Here is a 26,509-nt window from a genome sequence, read left to right on the forward strand (position 1 = left end):
ACTTTAATTACAACACAACTACATTGATAACACTTGACTCCCCATACAGGCTGTACATTACATCTGCTGAACTGTTTCTATTCTGAGACTACTGTAACACGCTAAATTATTTTATTACTCTTCAACAAAGTATATAATTCCAAGCTGTGCATATCTGATTACATCAACCAGTAAAATGGAAAAACTGGCTCTAGAGAACAAAGTTTTTAAAACAAGATGGAATCAATTTTACTACACTAACCATAGGTTTTTGACAAGTCTGAGCCTTAAAACGTATTTAACTTATTAAAATCTTTGACCCCTGCAACCTTGTGTAAAAGTAAATGCAGCGACAGCACATCTGTCACCATCCGAGCTCAGAACTAAAAAGAGAAAATAAAAAAGTAAAAAGCTGAACTTAAATAGAAGCAATCCTCTCTTTTTTTTTCCCCACGACAGTAGCACAAGGGGATTATGGTTAAGCACGGCATATCCATGCCGCCTTTAAATAACACGCTCACTTGTCTCAACATGCTCTAGTTTCTAGGGTTTCCTCTGGTCTATGTGACCATTTGTCCAGTCATTGTCTGCACACACAGAGAGCCACCAGTCACACAGCAAATGGACACACAGCCGGCTCCCGATTTTGTTTTATTTCAGTAAAGCAAATGATCCTTTTTGACTGAATTAACTTCTGGTGATCGACAAGAACGTACGCTTCCTGTTGCGTGAGCTACAGTGACAGAATACAGTAGGCTTCAAACTCCACAGGCTTCCAGCAGCCGCTCATGCTGGGTCGGCCCCTGGAAGTGTGATATGCCACGCGGCGCATGTCAGAGGGACAGGGCGAATGCAGGGTGTGGGAGGTATTCTTAGCCCTGATGACAGCGCACACCACTGAATCCACTCGCGTCTCTTCATGGGTGCCTTGGCTCCAATAAACGGCTATTTTTTTTTTGTCCTGTTGTAGTCTGGATCATTTCTATCCCACTCCCTTTTTTTCTCTCTACATACCAGGATTTGTTTTCTTTACAAAACTCGTCACTTTCTGCAAGATTAACTCCGATTTATAGTTTGCGCTGCAAAAGAGCCGTTCCGTCAGAGCGTCACGGTGATGTTAGACATGCAAAACGATCAGGCGTTGGTAGTATTTTGAATGCCATTCATGATATCGCATGAGGGTATATTTTTAGAGGAGTAACCCTATGGGGGGAGGAAGGCAAGACATGCTTGCCCCTGAATATCCTCAACACCAGCTGGTACTGTACCTCAGTACGAATTATGCTCAAATTAACGTGAGCATAATTGGGACTTTTTGGCAGATCATTATGCACGTGATTTAGTAGATTAAAAATGGAGACACAAATCAGCTGTTGGGAGAATAACTGTACTGTGAACGATAAAAAGCATAGTTTGGTTTCAAGAAGCTGTGGCTGTGCTTCTTTAGTCTCTGTCTGTGAGAGCCGGCTTTAAATATGCAGCTCAGAGTCGTTTTTCCAAGGAGAGTTGCTGTTGTCAGGTGTCGTTCTCGAGAACGTCTGGGTGTTCCTCCCAGAACTGGTCCCCGATAATGTCACAGTGGTAGGCCTCCACCTTCCTCCTGCTCCGTGTGACAGGAACCTGCTTCTCCTCCTCATTTGGTCGCTTTATGCGCTTGCTAACTGTCTCGTCCCGCTACATGACAGAGAAATGATGAGACAGAGGTTAGAGACAATCGGGCCGTTACTGGGAGGCTTTCTTATGCTGATTCCAAGCTGAGATGAGTCCTGTTTTCCTTCTGCAACAGGTTTGAGTTCATGTGTCTTCGTTATGACAAAATGTACCCGTTAAATCAGTTTTTGCTCTCTAAAAGTGTCAACGTTCCAGACTTCTCAGTCTTTATTCAGTCAACTTTAAAGTAAAAGTACAAAGGTTCAAGGTTAAAGAAGGAAGGATGAGGAACAAACTGTTGGACACACAAGCAGATCTTTTACACTGTGAGCTGGAGATGGAATAATTTTAATATTTATCAAATTGTTATGCTTTTCCTGGCTGCATATGACCTCTAAGATAACAAAAATTCAAAGGAAAGATGTGCTGTCTTAAAGGGAGGAAGTAGCTTTGACTCCAAGTGATGAAGAATATTCCAATCAAGCGATTATTCCAGATAAGCACATTTCCATAACTTCTGAACTTCACTGAACTTAGACAAAAAAGTGTATCAGAAGCCCTCCTGTTTGTCTTTAGACATTAGAGGGTTAGTCTAGTTAGTCTAGTAACTCACCATAAAAGCTCATTATGAAAAATGAGTGGCTGAAGTGGAAGTGGTTAGCCTGAAAAAAAAAAAATCTGAATATTTTTAGGACTGATGTCAGGTTCCTGACGACCACATAAACACAAATAAACATTACACAAAAATTGATTCTGCAGCTGCACATGAAAGAAAAAAAATGAATAATCTGAGAATGAATCAGGAAAGATATCTCTACATAACTTTGTTTTGTCACAAATTCAACTCTTTGTTGCCAAAAAAACCCCCAAAAAACTATAGATAGTTTAGGGATAAACCTGTGATGTTTGCACAATTCTGTATGCATACTATTTGCATCGAGTCTTAATTTTATCTCATCAACCTAAATGTAAATATAAAATTAACCTACTTCCTCTCTAACCATTTGATAAACCTCCAAACAGGGACATGGTGGATTTAATCTGGTCACAGAGTCATATTGTTAAGCTAGTGTTAGCAGTTTAACACAGAAAAAATAATAATAAACATGGATTATCTAAAATAAATACATTTTAAAAAGATTTCTTAAATCAATACATACCACATTATTTTTGTTTTTCTAGCAGAATGAACATTAAAAACTCCTGTCCATCACAACTACATTGCTTAAAAATCTGAATAAGTGAGAGACCAGCAAAGCCATTAGATCAAAATAAATAAAAACACTGTGTCACTTCTGAATCAAAGAAACCACTGAGACATAGAGGGAACAGAAATAAATGTTCAGCTTGTAGCATTTGGTAGAAAAAGACAGATAAAGGAAATGTGAAGGTTTCTGACACGACTTAACTAGGCAAATAGAGAAACCATTAAGATCTGAGTCATAAAGCAGCTTGTGGTTCATATCAAACTGAGCTGGTTTGGCACACGTTTGGGATATCCTCAACAGAGGTTTGTGGAAACCCATGCAGACTTAATCACTCCGGAGTATCTTACCTTTTCCCAAATGAGGGTGGTGCCTTTCCGGTGGAGGGCCGATTCGTTGTTATAGTTGATGTCGAATTCTGAGAACAAAATCTCGTTTTTATCTGAAGCTAATGTTCCCTGTTAAAAAACAAACAAACAAACAAACAAAAAACAACAGATATATTAAATTGAGTTCAGCTACTCATACACAGGAAGCAAGAATGGGTGTTCACATTACTGGCTAGCACCACCTGCTGGTTGCTTTGTGTCAGGATGTTTCAATTATTCTATAGGAGAGCAACCACTAACATTGAAGTTGCATTTAATACTATAACCGAACCGCTAAGATATTTCAGCATATTAAAAGTGATTTTATATAGAGACACTGTATATTAAAGGAGTGAGGAGAGTTATTTTTTTAATAAACAATGAGGTTTCTAGACATTGTTCTCTGGATGACTCCTAATCTGCACTGGAAAATGAAATAAGTTATAAAGAACAGCTGCATCAGTCCCAGGCAGCTGCAGCCATTAAAGTCTATTTGTGTCAATTAATAAGCTATGAAGAGTCTGTTGACATCTAAAACATGCTGTGCTTTCCACTACTTAGCCAAATGTTACAACAAAATGTCAAACAGTCAGGCAGTAAAGTTGTGGCTTAAAATAGAAACCTTCTCTGTCAAAGCAAACCAAATAATAAAAAAAAAAGTTTGGACATATTGTTGCCTTGGAGGATGCATTCCAAAGCCACCGACGATTTTTTTCAGCGCTTAAAAGAACTACAAAATAATTTAAACAAGATTATGCCAATCCAGCTGGTAATAAAACAAAACATGAACAAAAAAGAAGAGTTCAAAGCACATAGAACTATTAGGCTGGCCTAGTTAAAGCTCAGACCTAAATTCAACTGAAGTGGGAAGACTTGGAAAGTGGAGCATGAGATCTTTTACACAGAACTGGCCAAAAAAAGATTCAATCTTTACATAATTAAAGATGATAAATTCATACTTTAAAAGATTTGCCGATATAATTGCAGAGTTCTTTAAAAGCATGACTATAAATACTATTCAGATGTTAAACTGTGAAAGCTTTGAAAATGGCACATCGTTTTATTTCCACTTTGCATTTACGCACTACTTTGCGTTGCTCTGCGATACAACAGTTTGATAAATGCAAACTGATGTTTGCAGCAGTAAAGTGACAAAATACAAATAAATGAAGTTAAAGGGAATTACAAATTTCACAGGGTGGTTGATAAAAAGAGAAAACAAATGCAAAATAAATATTTTTATATATAAAAAAAATATAATGTAAAAAAAAAAACCTCAATAATTCTTTCATTTGGATTGACTTTTATAGTAATGATGGGATGATAAACCCAAAGTATTTTAATATATTGTGATCCATTTTGAACATAAATGCCTTCCTCTTTATAGGCTTGGAGAGGTTCCAAAAGAAGCATAACTTGGGATATCTGACAAGACACAACATGACAATTGAATTAATAAACTTATAACTGGTTATAAACTATATTATGTATGCTTAATGTACTAAATATTGTTATTTCTGTCTGAAAAATCATACCATTTCCTCTATACAGACAGAGTAACCCATCTTCTTTGTTTTGCTCTTACCTTTAGTCGATCTTCGGCCTGTGTTGTAGTGAGTCCTCCTTTTTGAATCAATGTCCAAAATGCGGTGTTATACAAGTTATTTATATGACCTAGAATATAAGAAACATATATTTGTAGCTTTAAAGTGACAAATATCTGGTGGATAAATCTATCATGTAGATTTATCCACCGAAACACACAAGGACGCACTTACAGTCTGCTTGCCTCCAGCTGAGGTAGTCCCTGAGGTTACGGTTGGTGGGATACAAAACCACCCGCCCGTCAAAGCCAGGCGGGTACAAGAGCGGCTGTTCTCCGAAGAACTCCTTCCAGTAAAACACATACGAAGAGGAAAACTGGGAGGCCACATGAGTCATGAGTTTACTGCAAGACAAGCACGGTTGGGAAGAAAGTGAAGCGGAACAGAACCGTCGTGATGTGGAGATTTTTGTAGGCATGTCAATGAAAGTGAGGGGTACCTGGCTCGTCTTTTGAACCAGGTAGTGGTTCTCTTAAAAACGAAGCTGAACTCATCACTTTGACCATAGGCGATGGTAATATCCTCCAGCTCCTCCATGACAGAGCGGGCGCTCTTGCTCATCAGCCCCAGAGCCCTGTCATCGTTGGGCTTGGCGAAGTGGTGCTGCTCTGCAAACCTGAAACAGATTGTAATGCGACAGAAGAGTCAAAAACACGTCAATCATTTCAGACTTTAGCGTGAGATGACGAAGACAACCAACTTGTGGAAGTTGCGACCATCCAGTCGTACGACAATGTAGCAGTTCCTGAGGCAGGTGTCGTCCGTTTCAAAACTGCGGACGTACTCAAACTTGCTTTTTGCCATAGCGCTGGAGCTGGAAAACGGACGCAGAGATGCTGCTTCGAAACAGGACCTTCCTGCTGCTCCAAGTCTTTCTATCAGCATCCAGAGACTGCCGGAAGGAAAAACACACCACAGACGACTTGTTGCCATTATTTAAGGGTTCCGACATGACAACAACTCTATTTGTTATGAACAGATTAATTTGGTTAAATTTACTGTAACATATCTGCGAAACAGACTGATATTAGTTATGAATGGCATTAGAGCAGGTAGCAACTTAGCTAGTCGTTTATGCGACAATTAAACAAACAGATAAGCTAATGACAAAACTGACCTGGTAATTTCACTTTCCTGACACCCAACCAAATAGATTTTATACCTATTTCATAACAGATATACTAAAATACTTATCCCGTGATAACTCACGTTGCTTTGTGTACAGTCCGTCGATCAAATATGCCGTAATTGCAGTACCACCTCCAGAACTTCCCTCACAAAGGTTCCGAGTTGAACAATATTTGTTTTTTAATAAGGCCCAATACGTTACTTACTGTTCTTTGGAGATATATAACGACATATTTTCTTATAACATATAATGTAGCCTATATCTGGCGGCGACCTGAACGGATTCATATAATGAAGTTACACAAATGTACGCAAGTGGGTGTACACCATTTGTCAGCCGCTACAGCAAGCGCTGCGCCGAGAAGAGGGACTTTTCACACAATTTATGCCACTCACTTCACGCTGAAATAATCAGTTATTTTGTTAGAAAATTACGAGAGTTACAATATTTTTTATATCATTTGAAGGATGAAAAATATTTTATTATAAAAATGTTACCCGGGCAAAAAGAACTCCTCCCACACCGTTTTATCTTCATCTCTACCCATGTCAAGGAACGCAGCCACTGATAATCACGTGCATTAAAGAGCTATGGGATTTGTAGTTCTTTTTTTTGTACTCGACTCTTGGAAAATAAAACTGGGCTAAATAAATGACATAATATTTAGGGGAAAATACGCATTATGGCGTCTTTAGGGAATCAATGAAATATTGAAGTGTGCAGTAAAAGATAAACTCAGGACAGCGACAACTTTCCCAGGATCCCTCGCTTCTTAGCGTTCCGCTTGTTTCAAACATGGAGGAGAGGGAAAGAAAAAGTGCAAGGCCGGACAGTAAACACTGCGCGGCAGCACCCTCGGGGCCGGAGGCAGACACAGGAGATGATGAGGCAAATGAATTAAATGTCTGCTCTGAGAAGTTTGACCCATTGCTGGCCCTGTACTCCCCGGCAGCGCCGCCGCTTCCCTTCCCCAACATCAGGTGCTTCAACAATGTGGCGGAGTACGAGAGCTTCTTGAAGGGCGGCCGGGGCCGAGCAAAGCCAGAGAATGTGGAGAAAAGGCAGCGGAAAGCGATGAAAGGGGTGGCAGACCCGGAGCGCATCGAGAGGCTGAAAAAGCTGATGGTCAACAACCCGGTGTCAGAGGAAGGGGGCAGCAGCGGAGTGGCACCGCGGACGAGAAGGAGGCAGAAACCGCTGAAAAATGTCCTGACGAGGATGTCTTGTAGGTCCAGCTGTCGCACTGCTGCTGCATAATATCAAAACCAGGATGCGTTCAAGTGCATTGCCAACAAGGCACAACACGTCCTCTTTAGCTTTTTGACAACCACTGTGTTTGGTTGGCAGATTTTTTCCCCCCTCGGTTTTAAACACGTAGGTAGAAATTCATTCGCAATTTGGTGTCATCAAAAATTCTGAAAAGTGTGGAGTGCACTTTTCTTCAGGTCAATGGTTGTATAACCTCTTGGCAATTACAGCTCTAAAGATATTTATTTCTCCACCAACTACACACATGTAGATACTGTTTAGCCTCTCTCCTTTGTAAAATATCTCAAACGTAATCGGTTTTTTGAAGTGTATGATTAAAATGTATGTGACTGATTTGTCACCACGACCAACTAAATTCGCTGAGATTCTGGATATTAACAGTTAGGGATGTACTGATATGAAAACTTAGGCAGATCGTGATATTAATATCACTGATATGGCCAATAACCGCTATTTACCAACATTACATTTATTTTCCTCCTTTTAAGATGGCGTAGAAGGACCATCTTGCTGACATTGCTTTTCAGTTAAACACCCCCATAATCTTGTGCTGCATTAGTATCACTGTCATATGACCAAATAAGCACCAAATAACCAGCCATATCTCCTTCATAAAGTCAAACAGCAGCAAGACAGAAATCAATATCGGGTGTTAATACCGCCCTAGTTTTGTTACTGTACTGGAACCAACATGTTAAAAAATGACTAACGTCAATGCCAATATATTGTGTGTCACTAATGGGGGTAAATAAAAATTGAAACATTAACATCTTGGCTTACTCGAGGAGAAATGTTTTCTGCGCTTTACCTGAATTCTTTGGATGATTTATGAGTCGGCTGCATAACCTGCTGCTCGCGTGTCTTCAGTGTGTCAGGGCAGTCCTCTGGGGGAGCTGCACCGCTGCGTAGAGGAGAGGATCAGAGTCCGAGTTCACATCAGGACCTTTAAAGGCCTGAGGGGCGTGTGCTCTGGCTTCGTCGTCGTCTTCGACAAGTTCTGGAACATGGTGAGCAGACGCCCAGAAGTCTTTTCACTCTACGTTTCATGTCTTCGCGCTGTGTGTTCGATCAACGCCGGGTGCTGTGTGTGTGTGTGTGTTTTTCAGGCCATGGTGGATGTAGATGAGACGTACAGAGAGCCTCTCCTTGGTGAGGCGTTGTACCACGAGAAGGCCCTCACCATTTCACGGGTATCCACTTGATTATTATTTTTTTTCTTTCTCCTAGCTGAAATAATGCTGGTAAAGGTTCAGTCAAAGTGACGCACATTTTGAGGGCTTTGAGCTGCTGGACTTTTTATTTTGGAGGAAATAAAAAGTCCCAATTTTCTGTCAATGCAGCCCCGGGGTTTTCATAGTTCAGATGTTACAGAAGAACCACCATCTTGTTTTACAGCTTCTTTTTTTTTATTGAAGAAAAAAATCAGGGATTTTATTTTTAAGCCGTATTGCCCAGCCCTAAGTCTTACACATCTGTAATTTTTCAAGGCAGGGGTCGCCAAAGGGCGGCCTGTGGGCCATTTGTGGCCCTTGCAACACGATTTTGTGTGGCCCTAGAACACAGTTAAAAAAAAAATAGATACAACTTTGTACCAATAGAGCAGGAGCTTGATAGAGGTGTATACTTTCTAAGAGAAAAAAAAAATATGACAAATCAAAACTAATCTTTAAAAGGAAAATGTTGGATGATAACACAAAGTATCTGCACATCTCCTTTGAGCAGCGTCTAAAAAATATCATCTAAGAAGGTAGGCTTTGCTTCTGTTTAGTCAAAGGAAACAAAAAGAATCAAATATTGATAAACAAGCACTAACCTTTCAGATCCGGTGAATATTTGCATGCAGTCATATTGAGTAGGTGTTCCCCGTATGGTGACGAATCATTTGAACCCCTCACAAGATCATGATTACACCCACCAGTGACTGTAAACAGGATCTTGATTTAGAAAGTGTAAATATGTTCAACAGCAAATGACCTGATCAAGAATGGACGTAGCTTGCTAGTTTGATATCATAAAAACCTTTCAAGACGTTTGTTGTTATTGTCTCGTTTTTATTGTCGAGCATTAATGCCACCCAACTCTTCATCCAGCTCTTTGAGAAGCTAAGTCTCCAGGAAACCCTGGGGGGCGACAAGCTGAGGGAAGACGACGGGGCAGCGGAGCCCAAGCCGTCGGAGGACGTCGGAAGCAAACGAGATAAAGGCGTCGTCTCGGTGAAGGCCCGGGACTCAGCGGCCCATCAGAAGAAGACGTATGGGAAGGTGCATACGCGCCATATCAACCAGCTCTTCATCCGCGGTGAAAACGTGATCCTGGTAAACCCACAGCCTCTCTGATTTCTTTTTGATTTCCGTGACTCAATGTGATCGGAGAACATCTGCGAGTATTGGGCTGTACCGAGGACGTGGACGTCGTGGGATACTCCAAGAAGATTCAGACGAATCGAGCACAAAGCTGTTATATCATGTTGATATGATGAGCCAGAGAAATGGCCATTTTGTTGAGGAATAAAAAGCTCCTGAATTCTGGCTGAAGTTGTTTTTGCGAGTGGTCTGTGTTGTGGTTTTTACCCAGCAGGTGGCAGCATAAACACACCAGAGCCATCGGTGAAGCTATTGTCATCTGGTAGGAGCTTGTCCCTTTATGTTGCTTTTCCCGTTAGTTTGAACAGGAATGACAGCGCAGTCTCAGCGGACTTCATAAATGCATTATGAATAATTGAGTTTGCGAAGCTCGAGATTGCAGATGGCACTCAAAAGCTGTCATTTGTCTTGACGTCTCGGATTGCTTTTTACTCTTTAATGGGCACATTACCCATAAAAGCACAATTTACTGCATCTCGTGGAAGTTGTAAAGATGTTGCAGTCCCCTCCTGCCCCCTCCACACCCGCTTTCCTTTTAAATGACAGAGGTTTATTTCGGATGATAAGTGGCACTGAGCGGATGTTTGTCGCGACCGTGTCTGCAGTTCTGCAACTTTTCCTATTTCTCTTTATTTCGTCTGCGGAGATTAATTGACCCTTATTCCGTTTTATCTTCAGTCACAAGTGGGGCACGTTCTATCGTTCGTTTAGACTTTTGTTCATCCGCTGTATATACCGTTACACTTCATGTAATGTATCAGAATATTATTAGTGTAGCCCATTTAACGAGCCTCTCCAGAGAGGGAAAATGGGGTCAATTGTTTAATGCAAGCCGTGTTTGTCACACAAGTGTGCTCAAACAAATCTTGACACAATATAAGAAGGGCACAGCGCTGATTGTAAAATGACCCAAAATTAGATCGTACTATCTGTGTCCTCTACGTTACACCAGAGAAATCAGGTCGTCCTTCTCGCTACAAGAACCTGGAGTATTTAAACATTTTTTTAAGATTGAAGTTTTAAGTGGTGTTTCTTCTCTAACCGCATCAATCTTCCATGTACAGTAATTACACTAAAACCTTTTCCACTTTATGCTATCATAGATATATTTTTGCAATTCTATATAATAGAGCTCAACTGTCCAATGAAAGAAGACAAAGGGACACAGCAGGAAGAAAGTTGTGGGGAAGTTCAAAAGAGCTCCAGGGTATAAAAACGGTCTCTGTTATCTGGAAAGGGAAACTGCAAAGCTGACAGGATGCATCAGAGAAGCAGCCAATGTGCTCATAATTCAAGTGTGAAGATCTGTTGACAGAACAACCAATAGTCAGCGTTCCACACAGCTGCCCTTCGTGGAAGAGTAGCAAGAAAGCAACTGTTAAAATTGCAAACATATGGAAGAGGTTACTCTGGTCAGGTTAAACTAAAACTCAACTTTTTGGCCAAAATTGTCAAACCTTAGCGATCACAACACTAGTGTGATTGCTGCGCATTACTCAGAGCACGCCCTCCTCCAAGACAGAACAATGTGTTGGATTTCGCGCTTTGTTTCGGTGGCTTGCATCAGCAATATATACAGAAAACATTTATCTCCATTTTCCATTTTAGCTTCTTTGTTTTTGCGTGGCTAACAACGGTATGCCATCAGTAACTCAACGCTAACATACCGTTGTTAGCCACGCAAAAAAGAAGCTAAGTGTCATTTGGTTGGACGAAGTTTGTACATTTGTATGGATTTTCTTTGAAAGTTTTAAATTTGAGCTAGTGAAAACTACAGAAATTGCATTATCGCACAAAAAAACCTTGATTTTACTTTCTCCTCCTTATATTGATCTGAGTTTTATACCACACAAGTTCTGCCTCTCCAGCTGTCCCAAATAAAATCCGTTGTAACTTTAGGTTACCTGCAATATAATGCGTTTTGCAGTCATGTAAAGCCCATCTCTTTATTAGCTCAAACAATAAAGTTTAACTCACATTAACTAAACTCAATTTAGAAGCCAAATGCGTTGGCTTCACTTTTGCTGCTTGAAGCACTTTTGAATGAGGCTAATGACACAGCACACCAAATAACACACATCATTAACAAATTTAAATCAACTGTTTAATGTTGTCCATAAGGAATCTTGACATTCAAATCAAATCAGAATGGGAGTAAATGCAAGATCTCATTTTCTCAGAGGGTTTCTCGTACATTTGCATATACTAGTGTTTCAGTAACAATCCCATTTTAAACAGAGGACAAAAAAAAAATTGATTTAAAGTAGAAAACAAAATGCATAAAACAATTTCTGATATACATTAGAAAAAAAACAGCAAACAGATTTTGGTCATTTAAATGCTTCAGACATCAACGCCAGGCTACTATGAGTTACTGCGCTCAGCTGCTTGAGCCCTTAAGGAGAGTCGGAAAGCACAGGTTGAATCCTCCTGAGAGGAAACTGCCTTCTTCTGTTGTTGTTGGTGAATTATTTATCTCAGACACAAACAAAAGGAAAGGTCCAGCCGGCACAGTTCAATTTTGATTATCAATCACTCATTAACAAGGATCTAGAGGCAGCTGATCGGCAGGCACTTGGAATCACTTAGGACCAACCGTGTTCACATGTCAACACAAACTAACTGCGGCGCGCAGCTTGGATTCGCTTAAAAAGTTCCTCGTCCTCCTTTAATCTGTACCCGACGAGTTGCAAAAACACACCGACTTGGACCGGCGATTGTTGTGACGTTAAAAACTCATCCGAGGCCGTCGTAACAATGTGCAAGAACAGTGGTGACGGAAAGGCACTACATACCACCAAAACAAACGAATGGTAGACATTTCACAGAGATGCATCTTAACAGCTTGCGCTAACACCTGAGGTGCTGAGAGAATACGTTTGTGTGTTTGGAACTGAAGCTATCACTGGCCTGAATAGTTCGGACACAATTAAAAGAAAAAAGGAAAAAAAAAAAAAAAGATGCATGGGACAAAACAGAGTCAAACTATTTTATCTTCTCTGTGACAGAGTCTCATTGTATCTGCTTAGGGGAAGGAAAAAAAAAACTGTTGTAATAAAAATCCCCTCCATCACCCCCCACCCACTACATGAGGCAGTTTTTATTGATTATCTCGCTTGGACGCAAACTGATAATATTCTTCATAAGTAAAATATATATAGATATCTTCTAATAAGAAAGGACACAAATTACACTTTACCAAAAGGAGAAGTTTCTTGAATTAATCAACAACTTTTCACTGCAAACAATTAATAATAATTACCCCCCCACCCGCACCCCCCAACTGTAACACTTAAAGCCACATTTGGAGTGTGGACACATATGTACAAAGAGAATGCATTCATGTGCTTTGCGATAGATCTCAATTCATATCAGGTTTGGTCTGTATGATACAACTCGTCACATTTTCGCTGCCTCTCGGTGAACTTCATAACTTATTGCAAGGGCTCCAGATTTCTATTTACACGTCATAGGAAGACAAAGACCGAAGAAGAAGAAAAAAAAACCCAAAACAAAACAAAGAGGTAACTACATTCTTTGACATGTTAAGGTTAAAATGGCTGATCATTAGATAGTTATTTAATAAATGGAGCTATTAATATATGTTTATTTTTGCTACTCTGATTTTGTGTGATTGAGGTTATAAAGCAAATCCCCCTGACATTTTCTCAGTGGCACTGTCTTCTCACTGAATAATAAATCGAACAAGGCACACCATCTTGACGTCTAACCATCATGCCAGACCACACACATCATTGGTTCAATCATCGCGCATTCATTTAGATCCACATCACTACAGAATTGTTAAAAAAAAAAAAATTATAATAATAAGGGAGATGGCAGGGTGTTAATATGATAGTTGACATTTTTTCAAGTACTCTTTGTTTGGAGCTCATGATGATCCTTCACCCACGGACGGCGAGAGACTGCATCCATTACCGCTAATCTCCACTCTCTGGTTTCATCACTTTCCGAAGTTGCCAAAGTCAGCAAAGGCGTCGTGTTTGGGCTGTTGGACCATTGCAGGGTGCATTCCCATCCCCATCCCCATTCCCATCCCCATTCCTCCGGGCATTCCCATGGTCATACCTCCCTGTGGCATCCCCATGTTCATCCCCATCCCCATCATGCCCTGGTTAGGAACCATCCCCATGCCCATCCCCATGCCAGCTCCAGGCTGCATCATAGCATTAGCAGGAGGTCTGACTGGTGTAGGTCCAAGATTCATACTGGAAAATCCCTGGCTGAGCATGTTGGGAGCCGGCTGAATGCCTGGGAATCCCAAAAGACAGAAGTAAGTACAAGTGCTACATCTTGAGACACTTTTGAACGATAAAGAGACTTGAGAAGAAACAAAGTGATTACGCTTGCTGCTGGTTCAGCTCACCTTGCTGGAGGGTGTTGAGGCTGGGCTGGCTAGGCCTGGGAGGCTGCATGCCAGGCCCCAGAAAGTCCAGGTTGATGTTAACCGAGTGATCGGACCAAGTGGAAGGAAGGGACACTTTGGCTCCAGGGCCTTGTGAGGCCATTCCTGGCTGCATGGGCTGTGGCTCCAGAGGACCGCCCATGTTAGGGATGGGCTGGTAAAAAAAACATGTACGTAAGAACACACAAAATGCTGAAACAAGACAATTCTTGTCTTAATCCACAGTCAAAAGAGTTAAAAGATCCAACACTGAAAAATCTTAAGATGGAAATTTACAGTTTCATACTTCAAAGGTCTAAAACCTTCAGTGTGACCCACTTAACCCTCACGCAATCTGCCCGTGCATTTTCTGAACTCTGGAAAACGCACCACCTAAAGTAACTGGAGAAAACGGGTGGCGTGGATGTCAGAGCAGAAAAAGAGAGTTTTAAGTAGGTCACCCTTTTAACTCAAACATATGGTCGGCATGCAAGAGCTTTTGTTAAATTTGCAATGTTTCTCAAACTCCTGTCTCGTTCTGATAAGAGATGGCGAGAGAAATGGGTGGTTAGTTGGAGAAATGAACATCTGGTGATGTCAACGCCCTGCCAGCATGCAGGTCAACACAAGATAATTCTCCAATAATTAGGCTAGCTTAAAGATGCCTTCAGCAAAGAATTATAAATTACAGAATCAATAAGTAAACATCATTAGTGCAGGACTGATTCTGTTTTATCCGTTTCTTTCAATGGCTTCATTTTCTTTTAAGGTGTTTGCCAATCTTCCAATTCAGAATCAGCAAATTACCAACATGTTAATATTTTACTTGTTTCTTAAGATGTTGGGGAATGTTATTGAAATGTTTTGTAACATACTCATCTGAATGCCAAGAACATACTGAATAAAAAATAATTCAAAGTATTTCAGAAAACCCAATATAATTGCATGTATTTTGAACTATTATAATAGTCAGTAATGTCTCTTGACTTAAGATAATTTAAGGTGGCAGCAGGTATACCAATATCACAATTTTACTGTATTTACACCAACACATTTTGGAAATAATGATTTGATTGTTAGCATTTCAGAAACAGAAATCCTTACAAGAGCATTGATAGAAAAGCAGCAATTTGTTACGCTACAAAAATATTGAAAATGAATTACTGAAATTACAATAATGTTATGCATAGCATTAAGTAAACCGATAGCATGAATAGGCCCGTCACGATAACAAATTTTGCTGAGCGATTAATTGTCTCAAAAATTATTGCGATAAACAATATTATTTGAAGACCTTTTTACACTGATTTAATGGAAATGACATAATAATCCATGTGATTTCCTGCCAAAGATAGAAACACTTTATTTTCAAAAGAACAGTTAACACAGGAACTGGTAGAATAAACAAAACAACCAAAAACAAAAATAAAATGGATTCTCAGTCTCCATTAACAAAAAATGTACTTGAATAAAAACTAGACAACATAAAGCCAAAGTGAAAGTTTGAAGGCCTCATTTCAAAGTTTTGAAAATGGGCTGACAGCTCTAAGATCATGTAGTGTGAACTGGACATTACACTAAGGAAATGAGGAAGGGAGGGTCAGTGGAGAGCAGCGGAGTTGAGCCTTTTTCGTTCAGTGTCATCAACAGAAAGAGAAAAAGGCCGAAAAGACGATAAAGCCGATAATTAAAATGAGGTTGATAGTTTTAATTTATCGTACGATTAATTGAATTATTGTTTATCGTGACAGGCCTAAGCATAAACATCTGTTAAATTTTGTAGTATTTTTGAGGTGCTCAGTGTGAAGTATTATAACTTGTTGCCTTTTGGCCTATATTGGTTATCTGGGCTATCTGCTCAGGTCTGCAGACAGCTGCCTGACAGACGTGTCACTAGAAGTTTGCTAGCTTTCGTTTTACATTAGTGATGGGTGGTGCTTCTTTACTTTCCAACCCTGTGATCATCTACTGTTTTCATGACCAGACATACACAAAAGTTAGATATTTCTGTAGGCAAGAGAAAAGTAGAATATCGCTAGCGTGCGGCAAAATCCTGCTCTATTTCAGGAGTTTTCCACATTAGGCTGAGCTCAGGCAAACCTACCTGTGACACTGGCTGAGGCATGATGTTGGTGCTCAGTGTCTGTGTGCTGCTCATGCTAAAGTTGAGGCTCTGGGAGGAAGTGAGGGTCTGAGTCGGTCCCATCAAGTCAAACAGGTCTGCCGAGGCGGGAGCCGGGGCTGCCGCCGCAACCGGGGTCAGGGCTGTAGGGGAAGCTGTTGCCATGGCTCCAAAAAGGTCACTCCCACTGTTTTCAGGACTCTGAGCAGATGCTGGAATCTGGCCTCCAGGAAAAGCATTCCACTCACCAAAGTCTCCATTGGGGCTGGAGACTGCTACTGCAGACACAAGAGAAAAGCAATCCGTTTGAGTTTTCCCGTCTAGATGATCATTTATTATTGGAGCTGAACCCGTTTTCACAAGAAGGGGCAAAGACTCAAATTTGAGCCACGTTTTCTCTTTATCCAGAACGTTTTCAGTGACCACTGGTGCTACGTTTTAAATTTTCATTTAACTGGCCCAGCTTGTTGTTTTTCATAGAGTTCCTCCCCCCACCTCCACCAACTTCTTCTCCTGTCCCCGTCTCCTTGTCATCCATAACAGGAGTTGATGTGTGTCTGTTCTTATTATGCAGAGCAGGTAGCAGGCTCCATATGGCCAGGGCTGCCTCCCAACATATTCCTGAATATTCTAGCAGCATGGCTGCAACAGGACAGCATACTCCAAGGAAAGAAAAAAAAACAAAAAAACTCTTAAAACATACCAGATCCTGAGACCTGTCCAGTTGAGGCAGCAGGTGAGTTGAAGTCAGCAAATCCACCGAAAAGATCTATGGCGAAAAATAAAAAAAATAAAGTTTTAAACAGGTAAATTCCAGGTGTCAATCTTGTTTAGTTAGCATTCCTTCAGTGTTGAGGTGTCAGAGGGGGTGGTAGGAGGACAGGTGGAGGAGCCCAAACATCTGTTCAGTGCTCCCAACTTCTTCATCCACCAGGGACTCCTCCAGAAAACATCTGGTGTACTTAGTTCCTATAGATCATCTCCCTCCCCCAAACCTGAAGCCTAGCATCAGCAACTGGGCGTCATCACTTCCAGCAGGGTCTCCTGTGTTCCTGCAGCTACCGTGAGATGTCTTAATCAGGTTAGTCCAGGGTTTACTGGAGGTTACTAGTGGAAGTGCAAGCATGACTGGTTTCTCTGCTTGGAATCCACTCAATTTTGTTGACTTAGCACGGAGAAAGGAGCTCATGAATAACAAAATGTTTCACATAGTAGTTTACCATCACCCGCGACATTCCACAATATGCATGATGTCAGGGTATCTACAGGTTTCAGCAAATTGAATTAAATTTAAGACTGAAAAGACTATGGACATAAAGGATGGTTGGAGGATCCAGCTATGTTACCATCAAGCATAGTATCCATCCATCCATCTTCTTACACCCTTATCCCACTGGGGTTTGGAGAGGTGCTGGTGCCTATCTCCAGCTGTCAATGGGTGAGAGGCGGGGTTCAACCTGGACAGATCTCCAGTCCATCACAGTCAAGCATAGTAAAAAATGCGAAATTTCTAGGGTCTGTTTGTGGCTCTTGGCAGCAGCTGTGTGCTTCTCACACTGCATATGAATCAATGCAACCTTAACCCACACATTCATTCGTACACACAGACATGCACATGTAGGCTAGCAACATGTGCATTTTTTAAAGCAAATTCTAAAAAATGTTTAACTTTTGTCACATCCTGTGTGTTGAGTTTCACTCAGAGTGAGTTGTGTTGAGTCCATAACCCATGATAAATGCAAAAAAAGATAGTTAGCAAGGGCATGTGAGAGGCTAGTTTCTGTTAGCCTCAACTGCTTTGAGTCACAGAACGCAATGTAGACGTTTGCATCTGACTGAAACTTTTGTCTGACACAAATATCCCATAAGACAAAAAAAAACATATATAAGTATTTATGAGATTAATTGCCCTGTCACAACACATTTTAAGGCATTTTAAGACCTTGTTTTTAGATGCATGAAGTTAAGGCTTTTCAAGGAGGCATCCTGGATGCGGTGCTATACCTGCGGCAGCAGGCTGGCTGGGCGTGGTGTCCACCATCAGGAGATCAGCCAGGCCTGTGCTGGCAGGTTGGGGCGCTGCAGCTGGCTGGGTCTGGATGAGGAAAAAAAGTTGCGTTTGCAGGATGAAAACATGACCACAGATCAACACCAACAACATTTTTTAAATAACCGTCAATTCTTCAAGTCAGCTGTGCAGTTGCTACCTGTTTGGCAGTGGTATCTGGGCTCTTGTCTCCCATGTAGTGGGCTGCGGCTCCCAGGTCCACTTTTCTGGACGGTACTCCTCTCTTCCGTGTTGCTGTTGTCTCGGTTGCCTGGACGATTTGCACGCTCTTGGTTGTAACAGTCTCCTCGTCTTTAAACTCCCTTTTTGACTGGCCGTTGTACGATGAACGATCCCGGTCCTCCTCGTTGTCACTGCAGGAAGAGAAAGAAAGAAAAAAAAAAGCAAGGCTGCTCTTTGAATTTGGATAACTTTTTGAACTAGATTAAACAGCAGACAACTGATTAATTACTGCACACAAATACTGGTATTCTAATTTATTGAAGTGAGAAAGCGATAACGCCGCCTTTAGCATGTCTGGAAACTCCAGTTGATCCGATTTTACTCCTGATGTAAATAATTCACGGATCGGGTTGTTGAGATCTCATCTTGTAGTTTCTGTACTGCTGCTCTCAGGTCTTGAGTTTGAAAACTATTTTCTAAAGGGAGACCAATCAGGGCAGCAGGAGATGCTTCAAAGCCAAAGTTTGAAGAACATTTCTTGCTTCCCCTGAAAGTGCATTATCCTTACTTTAGATTCACATACTGCACTCCATCTTTTATTGATCAGGTTTTGGGCCAACTTCACTTTACCTGAAAACAGGAATGTAACCACTGAGCAACAGTGCAGTGTTTCTTTCTCAGAAATTCAGGTAGAACAGTGCTGACATCGACTTCTCTTCAGGTCCGGTTTACCACACAGAATATCCTGGGTATTTCTGAGTGGGGGGCTTGACTTGCGAATCTCTTCAAACTCTTAGTAATTCCTAATCCAATCAAGCCTGGGGACTTGATTATCTCACATCCTTGATTATCAATAAACTTTCCATCACTGGTGAAAAGTTTTACATTAGTCTTAAAAAAAATTTTTAGAAAACACAAATATTTATACTCGTACAGAAATATGTAAAAACAAAAAAAATTGGATGAATAGGCCAGAATATGAACAGGTACAAATATCATACAATATTTCCATAATCAATGTTTAAGTAATCTCAGACACAATGTAAAATGTTTAAGATAAATTCTTAAACAGCAACCCCAAAGAAATTTTCTTCCCTTTTTGTTTTCCTTGATGATAAGAACTTCAAGCTTTCCTGTACCTGAATCGATCTGGGGAGTCGTCTCTGTCCTTCTTCCTAAACCTGCTTATCGTGTCGTCAATGGTGCTGCCGATTTTGTCACTTATTTCCCCCAACTTTTCACTGAAGGGGAAAGGTCCTTTATTCTTCTCCCAGTCATCGTCCCACTTTCCACGGCTTTCGTCCCACTTTCCACGGCTTTCGCCACCGGAGTCGTACCTGTCCCCCGCTGGTGAGAAAAAACATCACAGCACGTTAACTAAAAGAAAACTACTAGTGATTTTCAAGTACTTTTTTATTTTTTCAAAAATATAAAAAAATAAATCATTCAGAGACAGAACTGTATTGCTTACAGTAACCTCGAAATCCCATACTGTCAGAGGAAACACCGACAAACTTGTCTTTGTTCTTTTTTGCCTTTTTCCGTTCTTCCCTCAGTCTGTCGTCGTCCTGAACAAATTCTATGAGCTCCTTCACCTTCTGACGAACATTTACTCCTTGATCCTTCCCATTCTCGTCTAGTGACAGATTGAAGACAAGAAAAAGGAAAAAATAAAATAAAATAAAATAAATCATGGAATTTACTGTTAAACATGTTTTGATACAGGGACAACAGAATCCAAATAAACTGCTTTAATAGATTTCCCACTGCAAAATCCTCTTTTCTCATTTGACAAACAACACAAATCAAAATAATGATAATAACAACAAAAGTATAACAAGAGAGAAACAATGAAAGTATATCTTACCCACAAAGTGATAACTTTCCAGTGACCTCAGGTCATACAGATGTTCTCTGGCACTGGTTACAACCCTTTCTGAGCCATTCCTGATTAGATGTGCCAACAATAGCAAGGACTATAAAACAAAAAAAAATCAATTACTGATTAATCAAAATCTCACAAAACCAAGTGTTTTGTCAAAATAACTCTTTAAATGACACCAGCACTCAGGAGTCTTATCACTTGGTGTGAACTAGAGCTCTGTGTTTGTGTGATGCTCCAGACCTTATAGACTCTCCTCCAGTTCTTCTTGTTGTCCCTCAACATGCGGCCCCACAGCATGTTCATGACCTCTGGGAACTGCTCATACATGAAGGTGGCTCTGTTTACACAACCACACAAAGGATAAGAGGAAGTCAATAGTCTTTAACAAATGATTACATTTCAATGAAAGACGGTTATTTCAGGAAATGCAAATCTATTTGCATTTTTTTTTTTTTATAAGTACAAATGTAAAGACGTATCTCTATAAACTGGGCTAACTGAATGTTTGCTTTTTGGTTCCATTCTTACAGAATTTAAACTATAAATTAGCATTAGCTAAATGTAATTTACTCCAAACGTTCCGATTTTGTCTACCTGGAACATTAGCAAGTCAAAGAAAGTAATATTAGTTTTTCTGTGTCGCAAAATCCGCTCTCTAAAAAATTAAAATGCACAACTGCACAAATCAAAATTTCCAGACAATATTAATAAACAATTCAGTCAACTTTAACCCCAAGTATACAAATCAGTCTATAGAATCGTTTAGTTTCCAGGTGAGTCGACTACTTTAATTGTGGGATTTATGTTTCCCTGTTATTAAAATGTATATATTTTTGAAATGATCAATGCCATTAAAAAAACAAACACAAGAAATGCATTTCTCATTCTGGTCTAGACAAAAACTGGACAATACAATATATTCTTTTCAAAACCCAATAAGGGAGAGTAAGTTCTTGATGTTATTTAAACCACAGCAACTGTACTAAAAGATCAATTGCATCCATTCATAAGAAACAATGGATTATTCTTAGCTTCATTTACAAGATGCATGTTGCACAGAGAGAGTAAATCGTTTGTGAACACAGTTCCAGGGAAATTTCATAAACAACCAAACCAGCGCTGGTTCTTCCTTGGGAAGAATGTGTAATGCTGGAGACAAAGACTTTAGTGAGAAGGATCACAAATTTAATGAGGGGTACACTCAAAATGAAAGCATTAAAAAAAGGAAACAATAAATCCCTTTAAGAGGCTCCTAAGGTTGTGGAGATCATGACGTCTTCTGCTCTTCTTACCTTGAAATTTCAGTCATTAGCTGCCCTGATGGTCCCCAGGGATCGTCATTGGTGGCTTCTCTGACTTTAGACTCCACCTCTGAGTAGTTCATCACCACATTGGTTCTATATTCAATCAATTAAACAAAGAAAATAAAAATAAAACACGACTCTTGGAGTCTTATCTTGGAATATGGCCACAGCTGAAACCACAACACAGACAATAAAAGACAAAAGGTCTTTCAGTGATGGCCACACCCATGCTTTGGTCCCTATTTAACACAAAAACAGCAACAAGGAGCACTTATACAAATCAGAAATGAGGGGGACGACAAGCTAATGGAAAGTCAAACTCCACGTACTATAGAAAGTAAACAGGATATGTTAATGATTAAAACATGGCTGGACTGAAGGATAAGCTCTATCCTAACACTCAATAAGTATCTGTGGAAAGAACAAAAGTGCAAAAAGAAAACATAAAGACCACAGTTATTTTTGCAGTGCGGTGCAGCAAAATGAAAGAAGTGCTTCAATTTTATATGGGATTATAGCAAAAACAATTGTCTTTCAATGAAATGCGTAGTAAGCAAGTCAAATATATTAATAATATCATTTCTGAAGCTGCAAACATGGAGAAGGCAAACATTCACAAAGCATGCAGGAACGTCAAATCAAATGACTTTCTGGGACAGAATGCTTTAAAAGCCTGAAACATCTGGGCATATATATGGTGCATTAACACCTGATAAACTCAATATAGGACAGCACCTGGCAAAGAGATGTTGCAGATTTGTTTTACAAAAAAAAAAAAAAAAAGACAAGCATGTCATGTTAATTTGAGCATTGTTTGCAACACGCAGAGCTCTGTATCCACTTTCAGAGAACTGCTGTCCGTAAGCCACAAACTATCATTTATTATAATAATAATAAAGACGTCCAAAGCTTTCAAAGCTTCATTATTGTTTCAACAGACAATCTGAAACTTGTGCCTTATGACGAAGGCCTAAACCCAGACGTTGTCTAGAATTAACAGAGGTTTGTGCTGCATGGCTTTGAATTTAGACTTTGTTAGGATCAGATCATGTTAATTTTATTTAGTAAACTATTTTACAACCACACTAGTTTGCGCAAGTATTTAAAGTCAGTCTTAGTGGTTAATGTTAAGTAAATGTTGAAATATCTCACAGTTTAATGACCAAACCTTAATTTAGAAAATATTCCCAGACAAGTTATAATCTTCCAAATCGTGCTCAAAGGAGCACAGAGTAATGATGCATCTTTTGCTACACACACTGCCAGTCTTTTGCTACACACACTGCCAGTCTTTTGCTTGTAGAAGGTCACTACATTTTCTTAAATAAAAATTTAAGAAGTGACTGCCGTTAAACACAGACAACTAGGTTGCGGCAACTTAAAGATCGCCAATTACTCTTACTGAGATCAGGCTCTCTTAAAACCACAGCTGGTACACAAGAGGCCGACTGCAAGATAGCAACTTGGAACCACCAAACCAGTTAATACTAGCTTATTTTTATATATATAAAAAAGAACAACACATATATGCAATAAGAAACAAACCTGTTTATTTTGGAATAATGTCAATATATGGTAGCTATGTGCTCTAGCTAAAACTGCAATACATTTTTCTACCTTTAGGAAAAGATCCGTGGGTTAGATTATGTTCCACATACAATAACATGGTGACGCCGCTGCATTATTATCCAAGTTAGAAACTTGCATACAGCTTGAATTACTTAGAAATGTGAAAATATATAAAGTTTGGTTCCTGGCTGAAATTCAGAAACACACAACAAGAGTATGGTGCAACACTTTTCTGTCTTCGCTGAGGTGGCTGCTCTCCTTGCTATCTCTGAGATCAAACAGAAGTTCTGATGCTTCCAGGGTGACACATCACAACGCAGATTTCCGCTGCTGCAGCGCAGACCAAAACGCTTTCCTGGGTGTTAGCAGAGGACTTTAGTGAGTTTTTAATCTGTCAACAAAAACAAGGTGCTGCCTGGGTTTACATAAATGACTCAAGTCTGGTGACACGACTTGAATCGATTTGTTAAACAAGAGGAAAATCAGAAAGAAGGAAAACACCTTAGTCAGTTTCAACCCCTGTTTCTCCTCCCCTGACATCCACTAACAAACGAGATGTTTTACACGAGGTCACACTCCAGAACGGCGAGTGCATCCACGAGAATAAAAGTCTTCAGTAGACTCAATAGCATTCTATTGTCTGGGTTTGCAAAATTAAACCTTTGAAGGGAGGAAATGTTGTGCAATACCCTAATACAGCTCAGAGCACAGGACAGCACACCACGCTTTGTTCAGCCAGCAGCTCTAAACAAATTACGGCCCAAAACAGAACGAGATGTTGCTCAACTGTAGTGCTGGCAGGCGGAACAGTAAAAGAACCAAATTGCTGGCCTTTCATGGCACTTTTGTTAACTCCTCGAAAAACAAACACGAAGGTATTTTCTCTAAATGCCTTTAATTGCTGTTAGCCCAGATGACTTAGCAAGTACTAGATTAGCTATGCTGCAAAACAAACCAAAAACATTTCACTTAAAGAAATTCCCGTCCTTAAGAAATCAATTAGATGTCCACTAATGAGCTGCAAACACAGCTGGGTTGCAAATTGGAAACGCTCTGGCATGAATCAAATATTCCAAAACAAAATTCGGAGACATTTTTAAAGGCAAATGAGGGTTAAAAGAAGATCCTTTAATTATATATGTTAGGGCTGGTCTGCAGCCGCCATTTTTGGTTCAGTGCCTTGATCAGTCATGATGCAACCTTTGCATATGTATGGTAATAAAGTAAACATATCAAGAAAAATCTTTCATTAGCCTTTGTTTTCTAAAAAAAGGGGGGAAAAAATTACTTTCAGTCTGAAAGCAAAAGTTTTTCATTTACTTATGACTGGTAGATTTTTATTACTTACATTAGCTCATGTCTTCAATCATCAATAAAACGCCTTCAAAAGAAAAATAACACAGGTCACCTGATTTCCATGTGTACGCACATGCAGTTCTAGCCTAAACAAGATCCAGTGCACATCAAAATTTGGAGGTAATTTAAAGTTTGATATAAGAATTTTATTTCAGAGATTCATTATAAATGTTTATTTAAAAACAATGTAAGTAAATTATCTTTTGGGGAAACTGAGGAACAATGAAATGCAAGACCAGATGTTCTCTGTGGATGTTTCAGGCCATTAAACTATTATATTCTACAGTAACAAATGTGACTTTCTGGCTGAATAAAACTTTTACGAGCCAATTTATTCTAGATGGAGAACCAGAGACAAACAGGACATTCTTGAAATGTCCCTTGTTGAGCATTTCATGATGATATCTAAATAAAATTAGAAAAATATGCTAATTGTTGTCATTGCTGGTCACAGATTTTAATATAAACTTAGGAGCCTAAATTATGTAAGAATTTCACCTTTTTAAATACCAGAGTTGTTTTTACAATTAATCATTCAGCGTCACCACGTGTTTGTTCAGGATTAGGAATAATTGCAAGGTCAGTGACTCAATACAAATATCTGAACTATAAATTAGGGTTAGGCTATAAACTAAACTGTCATGCATTATATAAATAGGAATAAATTTGAATTTATGCAACTTAATTTGACTCTTTTTCTTTTTACATGATTGGACTGATTTGATTGTATAGATCTGTACATAAATTGGGTCAATGTGTCTTCAGATGAAATTTGTTGTGAGTTTACACTACATACAAACCTGAATTGAACTGGTTTTAAACCTTCATACGTAACCATGGTATTAAGTTAAAAAAAAGAAATCGTGAAGTCGTTTGTTCTCATACACAGATTCTCTAAAAAAAAAAGTGATCACACACAACTAGGTAACGAAATATGTACACCACTCGATCAATAATCCGTTTAAATACAGTTTGTGCGATAGGGAACTTTGAATTGTTTATGGCTTTGGCCGATTCAACTCCCTGAACAGGCGTCAACAAGCGAGTTGGTTGTGCAATGATTCAATGATAAACCATTATAATTTACAGTCTAGCTACAGTAGCGATGAGATAACACGGCTACAAATACGACAAACCACAAAGTGACAAAAAAATAAAGCCTTTTAAATACATTTCAAACCAAAAGAAACTAAAAAGCAGCAGACAGGACATGGGTTGAGTCTTTGAAAGTTCTTATTGATTTGAATGCCTAAGTGCTGTCAAACTAGCTTAGCTGGCTAGCCCAGTCAGCTACATAATTAGCTTGTTAGCAACGCAAGTTAGCTTGCACTTTCGAAGAAAGCAGAAGAACGACCCAAATAACTCGTAGCTCAATACTACAGTCGCCACTAGAAGCAAACAAGCAGCTCAACAAACAATGTAAAATAACCACATTGACACTAACAGTAGTCGTAAAAGTAACTTAAATCGGTAGTAGCGTTCAGGCTAGCTAACTTGTTAGAGTGACGTGACGTCAAAGTTTTGGGTACGTGTCTCTTTCAAACAGGTACACTTCAGACACAAATAACACCAAATAAACTCAAGATAATCAATATATACTCACGCTTTGTCAACCAGCTCCCGCACTTTCCACATGTTCAGCATCTTGACTATGTGAAAAGGGGCTTAATGCCTCGGTAAAAACCCTTCACACCGGACGAGCACCGAAACCAAACCTTGAACTCTGAAAAGTAAACTATTCCTCACCTCCTCTATCAAGACAGGAGGCGCAAATGCACCAGGCAGACAGGAAAGGCTACTGTGAGAAATGAAATGCCCTTGGAACGTCATCGAAACTGTCCAGAGCAGCATTGGAGTTGTAGTTTGTAATGGGGGCCAAACAATAACTTAAATATATGTAAATAGATAACATTTAAGTGACTACAGCGGCCGATTTCCTAAGCTTTTACCAGGCAGAACATCCTGACACAAAAAGTTCACGTTGGGAGGGGATAAGAGAAAAGAACAAAGCAAAGACATGCAAACTTATTACAGTACCAAATTTATGAGTACATAACGGCCATGCTTGATT

At 39.7% G+C, this 26,509-nt stretch overlaps 3 protein-coding genes across 5 annotated transcripts; 1 reads left to right on the forward strand and 2 right to left on the reverse strand.

Annotated features, from left to right (window-relative positions):
• Positions 1-429: 429 nt before the first annotated feature.
• On the reverse strand, positions 430-6,367 carry thg1l (tRNA-histidine guanylyltransferase 1-like). 3 transcript variants are annotated; one of them, XM_044127970.1, is made up of 7 exons: positions 6,016-6,367; positions 5,507-5,698; positions 5,246-5,422; positions 4,981-5,150; positions 4,788-4,876; positions 3,185-3,292; positions 430-1,653 (listed from the first exon to the last, which is right to left on the reverse strand). In XM_044127970.1, the coding sequence occupies exons 2-7, from the start codon at positions 5,689-5,691 to the stop codon at positions 1,495-1,497; spliced, it is 888 nt and encodes a 295-aa protein (XP_043983905.1). In that variant the 5' UTR covers positions 5,692-5,698; positions 6,016-6,367; the 3' UTR covers positions 430-1,494. The 3 variants fall into 3 exon arrangements, with proteins under 3 accessions (XP_043983905.1, XP_043983906.1, XP_043983907.1); XM_044127971.1 differs by having other exon boundaries at positions 5,924-6,027; XM_044127972.1 differs by lacking the exons at positions 430-1,653; positions 3,185-3,292 and adding an exon at positions 3,307-4,627.
• A 161-nt stretch (positions 6,368-6,528) lies between these two features.
• lsm11 (LSM11, U7 small nuclear RNA associated) lies at positions 6,529-9,732 on the forward strand. Its single transcript, XM_044127969.1, has 4 exons — positions 6,529-7,160; positions 8,072-8,211; positions 8,311-8,394; positions 9,295-9,732. Exons 1-4 carry the CDS (start codon positions 6,731-6,733, stop codon positions 9,538-9,540), a joined length of 900 nt encoding a protein of 299 aa, XP_043983904.1. The 5' UTR covers positions 6,529-6,730; the 3' UTR covers positions 9,541-9,732.
• Positions 9,733-11,649: 1,917 nt separating this feature from the next.
• clint1a (clathrin interactor 1a) lies at positions 11,650-26,254 on the reverse strand. The gene is made up of 12 exons (XM_044127973.1): positions 26,042-26,254; positions 21,502-21,606; positions 20,450-20,546; positions 20,192-20,300; positions 19,796-19,960; positions 19,464-19,671; positions 18,302-18,515; positions 18,099-18,189; positions 16,798-16,863; positions 16,077-16,372; positions 13,955-14,147; positions 11,650-13,839 (listed from the first exon to the last, which is right to left on the reverse strand). The coding sequence occupies exons 1-12, from the start codon at positions 26,080-26,082 to the stop codon at positions 13,532-13,534; spliced, it is 1,893 nt and encodes a 630-aa protein (XP_043983908.1). The 5' UTR covers positions 26,083-26,254; the 3' UTR covers positions 11,650-13,531.
• Positions 26,255-26,509: the final 255 nt, after the last annotated feature.

Source organism: Gambusia affinis, linkage group LG09 (genome assembly GCF_019740435.1).
Source record: "Gambusia affinis linkage group LG09, SWU_Gaff_1.0, whole genome shotgun sequence".
Classification (NCBI taxonomy): Eukaryota; Metazoa; Chordata; class Actinopteri; order Cyprinodontiformes; family Poeciliidae; genus Gambusia; species Gambusia affinis.

What these genes read in the sequence shown, in the direction of transcription:
- thg1l (XM_044127970.1), bottom strand. Translation starts at nt 5,691, where the DNA reads ATGCTGATAGAAAGACTTGGAGCAGCAGGAAGGTCCTGTTTCGAAGCA. An exon ending in GATGGTCGCAACTTCCACAA is followed by an intron (nt 5,423 to 5,506) that starts GTTGGTTGTCTT and finishes AATCTGTTTCAG; the next exon opens with GTTTGCAGAGCAGCACCACT. An exon ending in CAGCTGGAGGCAAGCAGACT is followed by an intron (nt 4,877 to 4,980) that starts GTAAGTGCGTCC and finishes CTTATATTCTAG; the next exon opens with GTCATATAAATAACTTGTAT.
- lsm11 (XM_044127969.1), top strand. Translation starts at nt 6,731, where the DNA reads ATGGAGGAGAGGGAAAGAAAAAGTGCAAGGCCGGACAGTAAACACTGC. An exon ending in TGTCCTGACGAGGATGTCTT is followed by an intron (nt 7,161 to 8,071) that starts GTAGGTCCAGCT and finishes GCGTGTCTTCAG; the next exon opens with TGTGTCAGGGCAGTCCTCTG. An exon ending in AGGCCCTCACCATTTCACGG is followed by an intron (nt 8,395 to 9,294) that starts GTATCCACTTGA and finishes CTCTTCATCCAG; the next exon opens with CTCTTTGAGAAGCTAAGTCT.
- clint1a (XM_044127973.1), bottom strand. Translation starts at nt 26,082, where the DNA reads ATGCTGAACATGTGGAAAGTGCGGGAGCTGGTTGACAAAGC. An exon ending in ACTGGAGGAGAGTCTATAAG is followed by an intron (nt 20,301 to 20,449) that starts GTCTGGAGCATC and finishes TTTGTTTTATAG; the next exon opens with TCCTTGCTATTGTTGGCACA. An exon ending in TGCCTCAGCCAGTGTCACAG is followed by an intron (nt 14,148 to 16,076) that starts GTAGGTTTGCCT and finishes TTTTTTTACCAG; the next exon opens with CCCATCCCTAACATGGGCGG.